The 9,904-nt window shown below is 37.7% G+C and overlaps 1 protein-coding gene across 1 annotated transcript in view; it reads right to left on the bottom strand.

The window, feature by feature from the left end:
- Positions 1-9: 9 nt before the first annotated feature.
- Positions 10-9,904, bottom strand: part of LOC134817454 (uncharacterized) — a 30,892-nt gene continuing 20,997 nt past the window's right edge. The window contains exons 16-17 of the mRNA XM_063826594.1: positions 2,341-2,462; positions 10-218 (exon numbers count right to left, since the gene is read on the bottom strand). Of these exons, the coding sequence (XP_063682664.1) occupies positions 10-218; positions 2,341-2,462 (331 nt within the window). The remainder of the gene's footprint in view (positions 219-2,340; positions 2,463-9,904) is intronic.

Genomic DNA, 9,904 nt, shown 5'->3' with positions numbered 1-9,904 from the left:
AAAGGATTCTTAGAAGCAACGCTTCACAATTCTCAGTACCATGAAAACAACGTGGTACAAACAGCCAATACCATCTTTATACTGCATAAGGAATACCCTCAGAGTGTCGTTTATAAGGTTCATAATGATAGAGGTCATGAACAGGGGCCCCATGCACGTGACCACGCAATACACTGAGATAATCAGGATAGACTGTGCTGCTTTGTAGTAAACGTATCCTGAAGGGTTTTGGGTTGTATGTGACTTTCACATTTTTACAGTTTAACAATTGAATTGATGTGAGGGGGTATAATGCACTCTGATTAACATGAGACAAAGGTTAAGAAAATATTTTGCAAGAGTCGGTATAAACGATTCAATTGGCGTTCAATTAAGTAACACAATTGAACGCTGATTCGTGTCAAATCGAACATAAATTCCCTCCAACTCGCATCATAATATAAAGTTATAAAGATATAAGAGAACATTAAAAATTTGAAATCTCAATAAGCAGTAGTGTTTCAAAAACCGATCAGTTTTATTTCCAACTTAAATTCTTGCTAATTCTAAACAAAATCAAATAACATACATCGTGCGACGTATCGTTAATAAGGAATAATAAGGAAAAATTGACGTCCGTAATTCTGAGCCTGCGAACTTTATTAGTACGCTCATTTAAATATGCGTCACTTGAGATTAATGTTGGCTCACTTAATTTGTGCGATTTTGACGAAAATCGCACAATTAAACGTCACACAAATTTCATGTCATAAGGTATACATAGAAGTCCATATTATATATACATGATGATTATTAATTGATTAATGTAATGATTAATTTCGAGACTCACAATTGGCTTTTTGACATATGGACGGATAAAACAGCTCGCTATACGTAGTCCGATCATCAAATTTCGGAGTAAAAATATTTCTTCTCTTCTCATATCTTAACCGACCGCATGGCACACATTACTGCGCGCGCGCGATTGAAAAATATCGCCGTGAATAACTTTCATGAAAATTTGAACGCATGTGCTGCACCGCGCGCTCCAACTAACCTCTTGATTTATTACTAAGAAATTGCCCATGCAGTGAAGATGAAATTATTGGAGGCAACACAATTTGAAAAGTAACAAGTCTGATCGAAAAGGTGTATCTAATATAATATAAATCCTTTACACGAGGACAATCAATAAAACATTGACCACTGGACCGACCATGGTAACCAGTGTAACTCGAGTAACCACTCACCGCTCTTTTTCCTTTAAGATGGCGATGGAAACAGTGTGGCTTAGTGTAACAAGTCACAAAGAAATCATTAAAGTGCTCTTACTTTGATATTTTGGATGTTTCGGCGTCATTAGCTGAGTGGTCTAATTCTAGACGGTTTTATTCGATTTTAAGTCGCGTACTTAGAAAGCTGAAAGACTACATAATCATATCTCTGTTTTAAGTACGGGAATTTGATTAAAATTGACAGCACATCATTTGTGAGTTGCTAACGAGCAGAAAAATCAGGAGAACTTAGAATGGCATAAAAAGATCGTTGCATCATACACAGATCTAAGAACTTTCTGAAGTTGCTTATTACCAGCATTGATCTTATATCTTTACATTAATTAAACTTCAAAGCAGTGTCATTCTTAAAGTCTGAACAAATATTTCAAAATTTTATTCCAGAAAAGGGTCTAGTCGTCGCCACTATTCGATTCTATTTAAATTCTGTCATCAAGGTTTTCCAAACATAGCTGACTCATGATGACTGTTGTCTATACAACGTGATTCAGTCAGACTAAAGACCAAACAGTATTTTAGATGCGCTATCATCGATCAAACTTCAAAAAGGTAAAGTAAAACTTACAGCTCAACTCGAGAAAATATTTCAAACCCTTCATGTTCTCGCCGCTACTTTAATGAATTAAAATTCTGTCATCAAGGATTTCCAAACATGACTGATGGAATGTGTCAACCTTCAGGCTAAAGATAAAAATGTCACGTTCAGTCAAGTGTGTAGTGTGTGAAGATAAACAACAGTTGAGTGTTGGTGTTGTATATACATACTTTTGTGTACACAACTCTGTGCAAACAGTGCATTTTTGCAGTCTCTATTAATTTACATATTTGCATAACGATTGGCAGAGATCGCAGAAAATTTGCCGTTTGCTTTTGCCTTAATGCGAAACATTCAGCAACAAATAAAATCCTTTGTGACAAACAAACAAACTTACAAACCTAAAAACTTACAAACTGCTAACTGACAAGCTTATAAACTTATAAACTTCGAAACTTACAAACAGAGAAACTTACAAACTTACAAACTTACAAACTTACAAACCACGAACTTATAAACGTATAAACTTACCAAGAACGAGGGGTACAAAAAGGAAGATAAGAGGAAGGTAGAGGATCTGAAAGAGGGTTTGCTGTAACATTATTCTACTTTCCAGCGCCAGCACTGTCCTCATAAACCCACCAGCCTGCTGCCTGTGAAAGAGTGTGTTACCCGGTGGTGTATTATATACAGGGTGTGTTGGAGTACCAGAACAGTGCATTTATATAAATTAGTCTCAATTATTGGGGTTTATTGCTTATGAATGGTCAATACACCGCAATAATACCTGCTAATTTTAACAGGAATTATTGGGGTCAACATTATATTCGGTATTTACAGAGTACCCCGTAAAGGCTGGAAAGTAAAATAATCTCAATTGTTGGGTCTAATTGCTGGACAATAAATTTATAATTTTTCATTCATTTTGACTGGGCTAGAAAAACAACTATTTTATTCACAGTATACATAATATGTACGTGCAAAATAAAGTGGATGTTGGTCGTTGGACGACTAATTGACATATTGTTGAAGTAAAAAAGAAGCAATAAATTCCCGATTATTTTCTGTTTAAGTAAACTATAAGTGATCAAGTCTGGATTTCTTTTGTCTTCAACATAGTTAGGGTTCTTTTAAACGAGCCCGTAAAGAGCGCATAATATTTAACACTTATAAGTTGTCTGATGTTGACATGCTAATAGCGTCTAGATAGCTATATCTACTTATCTCGTTGAAGGGAGAAGAGAATCGTAGATTAGATTGTTCAGACATACGCGGTATATCAAGGGATCAATTTAAAATTAAATTTCATTTCATTTTTCGGGGACAATATATCTTTTGCGTATAATTTCTTTGCTGCCTCAATTTGGGTAAATAAGAATGCTATCAGTATTTCAGATGATGTTCGATTCAAATGATAGACGTTTGCGGCACAAATAATCCGAGACGCAAACGTCTTTCCTAATATCACGTCATAGTCAAGAGTTTAAATTCCCAAATAGTCAGACTGAGCAGGTTGAGCTGTAGTAAAACACAGTACTGAGGTGTTAAAACATTTTCATTACTATCTTCAGTAACATCCTGAATCAGAAACTCGGTTAATATCAGTTCCTACAAAGTGTAACATTGGAAATGAAATGACACAACTAAAAACGATATGAATATTTTTAAAAACATAACTCTTGTGCCCCAATGCAATGGAAAACCTTTAAGATAAATCCAATAATGGAATCCCAAACGGGTCCATGGCATTGAGCCCCAATGGACGTATAGTTCTTAGTTTCTGAATATAACGGTGTTCATCCACTTCTAGAGTTCTTGGGCTACTATTACTGAGAATTGACACTTTATAAGCCTGGTTGAAATTGTCACGTTGTTTCATGTTATGAACTTCTACAAGGTGTTTACCCAAGCTGAATCCGTCGTCGTTTTCTTCAGGGACAAACGTATTGTCCGAAATGAGTTTTTAGTAATGGGCGCGATGTTCGTTTACTCGTGCCCTTAGGGGCTGCACCGTTCTTCCTACATAACACATATTACAAAGTTGGCAACTGAAGAGGTATACAACATTGTAGCTGACACATGTACCAGACACTGCTTTGGCTCGCTGTCCATTGACTGTTATTGATGGATGTGGAGATATGATGTTACAGGTACCGCAGTGTCTGCGTATCATGTGTCATAGTATAACCTCTTTATAAGAGACAGAAAACAAGTTAAATCTTCAAATTCAGTCAAAAGATTTGGAGGGAGGGGGGGGGGGGGGTTGGTGAATATCACTCACTCGACTATTCAGAAGAACATGCCAGTAAAGAAATACTAAAGGCGCTCATCGAGTGGAGAACGCTCACCCTTGCACTAAAAAGATACATAATATCTAGTTGTTTGGTATATGTTTGAAATAATCATTGATCAGGCTAACAGAAATAATTTAACCGCTTTTTTTCAAACACATAACATTGAAGTTACGTCATTACTTCTGGGTTGAAAAGTTCAATTTGGTAAGCTAATAATATGTCACTCTCTCTTCATTCTAAACCACTATTAAATTCATATAAAACTACAAAAGCAAAGGATGCAGCTGTATCATTCTACGGAAAGTGGCCGGTTTAGACGAAGATTATTGAGAAACTGAGCCAGTCTTTTAGATCCAACATAGAAGTACGTTACTAACGTTGATAATATACTGCCGTTTGAAGGATCATAACGACATGACGGAGTGAAATATACGTACACTTTGAGCGACTCGAACAGCTATCATTTCTTTGTACATCTAGCTATCTAGCTTCATCTTCTTACTTCAAATATTCATGTAAGCGTTTCAGCATTACCTCTCCGTCTCTCTATTATGCACAACAGAAAGTTTCTACACTATGTAAAGATTGCCGACATGATTTTTCATATTGCTCGGTTTTCTCTTGAGAATCTTCCAACAGTGGCTACTCAATGATCACTTTTGGATCTACTAAGCTGAGAATTTATTTTTACCCTGCTGTAACTTGACCCTCGTGACACTGCCACTCAGAGAGGCTATGATATTGTATAAATAACTCAAACTGTCTGCGACAGAGACAACCATTCATTAATCCTTCCGTCGAGTCACTATCTAGATTCTAAAAATTTGCCTTTTTTGTGCCTTTTTTGTGCCTTTTTTGTGGAATTTTTCTCCAGAATTTATCTTTTAAACTTTTGTTTTCGTTTGTCCTGACAGAAATACGAGTAGCAATAGTTGATCAATTTTGTGGCTCAACTTTACTGCCTTGAATTGTTGTACATATTTCGCAATAGTTTTATCGTTTGATAATACGACTAGAAACACGTGTAAATTGATAACTATTGACAGTTAATCGTACGGATACTAACACATGTTCATTGTTCAATAACCATTCAGATAAATGCTAGACAATGGAAACTAATTTCTCAAACTACAGTCTGTACGGGATCCACAACGAGGCGGCCAGATTCACATGGGCAGGCTTCGCACTCATCACAATCCTATCTGGACAAATCGGCAGTCTCATCATATTAGGAGCAACCATCAAGTACAAGGCCATCAAGCTCCACAGATTCACTGTGACAATCATACAGCACATAGCTGTGTGCGACATTATCTCTTCCCTGGTACTTGTAACTTTCCTCATCTCTCTGCTGGCAAACAAAAGTATCCTAGGAAAGGCAATCTGCCACTTTAGGTCATACCTGGCATTCTACTCATTCCCAGCCAGTCTGCACCTCATGGCAGCATTGACCACCACCAAATACCTGCTCGTAAAATTCCCGCTCAATGACGGCCGGTGGTCTAAAAGGCGCGCTCACAACCTCTGTTTTGGGATCTGGATCTACTGTGCTATCCTGCCTCTGATGATGCTCATAGTAGACAAAGACGATATAACGTTTGATTACCGGGACTACGCCTGCCGCTACAGGTTCTCCTCAGCCAAGTGGGGGATATTATGCCCCATTATAATAGGAACCATCCTGACAGTGCTGCCCAACCTGGTCGTCCCCACAACCACTGGACTGCTGATTTATGAAGCGAGGAAAGTTGCACAAAAACAGAGAGACAATCTACGACGGCAGGGCCTGATGACGGTAATTCTCACTGCGGTTGTGTTCTGCTTGTCTGTAATCCCCATCTCGCTCCACATAGTCCTACGTTACCTCATAGACGAGGAAACCCCGGGATTCTTTCATGTTTACTGGTACAGAATTGCCATGTCTGCTCTGTCGATAAACGTGATGTATAACTTCATTCTGTACTGTATGACTGTGTCTAGTTTTAGGCAGTTTCTCATAAGGTTTTGGATAGAGAAGGTGAGGAGGAAGAGGCAACATCGCCCGATTAAGAGACCCTCAACATACTCTTCAAACTCAACTAACTACGTTATGAAGTCCAGTGTATGTTGAGATACGTTATCGAGAAGTGAACTGTGATAAGGTGAGAGATAAGGTGAGAGATAAGGTGAGAGATAAGGTGAGATGAGGTGAGAGATAAGGTGAGATAAGGTGAGATAAGGTGAGAGATAAGGTGAGATAAGGTGAGAGATAAGGTGAGATAAGGTGAGATAAGGTGAGAAATAAGGTGAGAGATAAGGTGAGATAAGGTGAGATAAGGTGAGAGATAAGGTGAGAGATAAGGTGAGGGATAAGTTGAGAGATAAGTGAGAGATAAGGTGAGAGATAAGGTGAGAGATAAGGTGAGAGATAAGGTGAGAGATAAGGTGAGGGATAAGTTGAGAGATAAGGTGAGAGATAAGGTGAGAGATAAGGTGAGAGATAAGGTGAGAGATAAGGTGAGATAAGGTGAGATAAGGTGAGAAATAAGGTGAGAGATAAGGTGAGATAAGGTGAGATAAGGTGAGAGATAAGGTGAGAGATAAGGTGAGGGATAAGTTGAGAGATAAGTGAGAGATAAGGTGAGAGATAAGGTGAGAGATAAGGTGAGAGATAAGGTGAGAGATAAGGTGAGGGATAAGTTGAGAGATAAGTGAGAGATAAGGTGAGAGATAAGGTGAGAGATAAGGTGAGAGATAAGGTGAGAGATAAGGTGAGGGATAAGTTGAGAGATAAGGTGAGGGATAAGTTGAGAGATAAGGTGAGAGATAAGGTGAGAGATAAGGTGAGAGATAAGGTGAGAGATAAGGTGAGAGATAAGGTGAGAGTGCTGATACTCACAAATAAAACTGGTTGCGTTAACGGGTTTATTATAGTTGTTATGATGACCGTGTTAAATTGTGTGTCAACTAAGTGTCCACTAGAATTCTTCGTATTTGAGGAAGGGGTGTTCTAATCTAGATTAATGAAATAAATACAACCTATAACAACGTGTTATTTAGAATATATATTCGCATGTATCCACACTATATTTACATTACACGTTCAACGAGATATCATTATCAGTGCAGTGTGTACAACACCAACTACACCGATCAATTGCCAATCTGCGAAACATTTAATTATCATTATCACTTCGAGATGGCCAGGCCTTCTCTCATGCTGTCTATATGTGATGATTAATTCTGAAAAACTAGGGACAACTGGGGAATGATCCCAGAACCTCGAGATTTCGCGTCTCTTCGCGTCTCTACCAATTGAGCTACTGACCCTGATTCTCAGAGCGAAATCACCACTCATATACAGCACAATTTCATGCTTTGTGTAAATGATAAATGATAAATGATATTCCACACAAAGCATGAAATTGTGCTGTATATGAGTGGTGATTTCGCTCTGAGAATCAGGGTCAGTAGCTCAATTGGTAGAGCAAGAGACGCGAAATCTCGAGGTTCTGGGATCATTCCCCAGTTGTCCCTAGTTTTTCAGAATTAATCATCACATATAGACAGCATGAGAGTAGGCCTGGCCATCTCGAAGTGATATAACAACGTGGTCTGAAGAAAAAGTGATTGTTTGTTCCAATTTGATAGCTGACTGCTCCTTCTAGTCACAAGCTTTCTGGTTTTTTAATTAAATACTTTTCAAATTTTACAAAAAACAGCAATGAAACTTTTTTTCTTTTTTCTTTTAATAATATTCTAAAATTGCACCCTGACATGATTATTCCGACCCGCAACGGAGGCGGTGCCCTCATGTAATATTCATTATGTATAATATGTATATAATTGTGGGTGGCCGGTGGGGTCGTCTGCTGACAGTGCTCAATCGGCAAGCCGAGAGCTATAAAAGATTTTAAAAGGAAACTCCTTTTATAATCTAATGACTCATATATCTAATAAACCCTAGTTTTGTTTTACGAGTGAATGTTTATGTTAACTTTTAGCTTTGTAATTTTAATTTTAGTTCCTATACCTCAGTTGTCACTGATGATATCATGGTTTTGTATCATGATTGAAACATTTGTCTGACTCAACCGGTCGTTTCATTTTGTAAACATGTATGTATATCGTGTTGCTGATTAATATTTTTAAGATTTTCAGTATTGGGTTTCATTTCTATACTTGTAACTTCTTTTCTTAAGAAATTGTCTATCATTCTTTACACAGAAATCTGAAATCAAGCTATGAAGAACTTGTAACCGATTTAAGTCATTTTAAACTTGTAATCAATCAAACAAATGGAGTTAATTAATTACCAATTAATATCATAAACATAATTATTGGATCTAACGTCTACTAGTGGAGGAGGATGGTAAGTGTAAGGGGGGGGGGGGGGGGGGGGGGAGGGGTGATTCATGATGGAACGTTGTCAATGACATATTCGACAACCAACACATCACCACAATTGTCAATTTCGCAAACCGCACCAAACGCTTAAACATGCCGGAAGAGCTGGATCAGACTGGGGTGACTTAGAGTACTAACTCATCTGCTGTCTCGTCTCTGATTACTCTTCCAAACTTAGCTGGCATATAAGCGTATTACTTTGAACCATGTCACTCTATAGACCATCCTCCACCAGTCACTCTGATTTCACCGGCAACCTTTCACAAGGTTGCCACACCCCAGAGGTAGGCAGAGCATCTCAATGCTATCCTTTCATGGGCCATCTTGGTCCAGCCTCTCTTTTAAAAAAAAATTATGGAACGCTGAAGTGTCAGCTGAATGTGAAAAAAGTAAAGTAAAGTAAAGTAAAAATTATGACATAACATCATCACTAATGTCTACAAAGTATCATCACACTACATGGAAAAATAACTATTTCTCCATCAAATTTAAAGGTAATAATTTATCAAATATTAATCATGAATAAAAATAACATTACAAAATTTAATTTATTCATACTTCCCAGTGGAGTAAAGATTTATAAAACGTTTCTTTGCTTTCTGAAACAGAAATATGAGCTAAGACAACATGTGAGTCGCTATGTCACACCGGTCTGGTCCAGCTCCTCGGGCACAATTAAGCGTTTTGTGCGGTTTGCGAAATTGACAATAGTGGAAATGTGTTGGTTTTCAAATATTATGTCGTTGACGGAGAGGTAATAGTCCTGGAAATATTGACCTCTTATTTGGGCAATAGCCGGACACTGTCCAAGAAAGTGTGAGACAGTCTCCTCTCCTCTTCGTCGCCGCACATAATCTCCGTGTCGGACAATTCATACTGAAGACAAATCATTGAGATGAGTGTGGCTTTTACAGTAAATTTGTTCAATATATTATGTCTTGCTATTATATTAGGGACGATAGTGTTCGTAAGAGGATGGGGACTTGTTCCGTTGTGATAAATAATTTTATTTGTTGAGTTATTATTTTTGGCCGTTGGACCTTGGAGCATACAAAACTTTAAGTTTTCGCAATATTTGTCACATGAGGTTTGAATTCCGTCGTTAAGCGCTGATTTACACAGTGTGGCATTTTCCTATTAAGAGTGCAGTGCCCTTTTTAGGAATTATCACTATTTTTATTTTATATTTGTTTCTAGAGCACAAGTCATGCACAACCAATATGGTTGACTTTTGTGATAGCCTGGCATTGTCTCTTAACGAAAACATTATCAATCATGTTGTGTATTTTGATTTTGCTAAGGCATTTGATTATGTAAATCATGATATCCTTCTTCATAAGCTAAAGACCTTATATAACATTGATGGTACACTTCTCAAATTTCTTACCAATTACCTTCAAGGCCGTTACCAAAGA

The sequence above is a fragment of the Bolinopsis microptera genome, chromosome 6, assembly GCF_026151205.1.
Source record: "Bolinopsis microptera isolate Bmic1 chromosome 6, MBARI_Bmic_1.0, whole genome shotgun sequence".
Lineage (NCBI taxonomy): Eukaryota > Metazoa > Ctenophora > Tentaculata > Lobata > Bolinopsidae > Bolinopsis > Bolinopsis microptera.
Note: the sequence above shows the minus strand (reverse complement) of the source record. Positions and strands in the feature narration are given on the sequence as shown.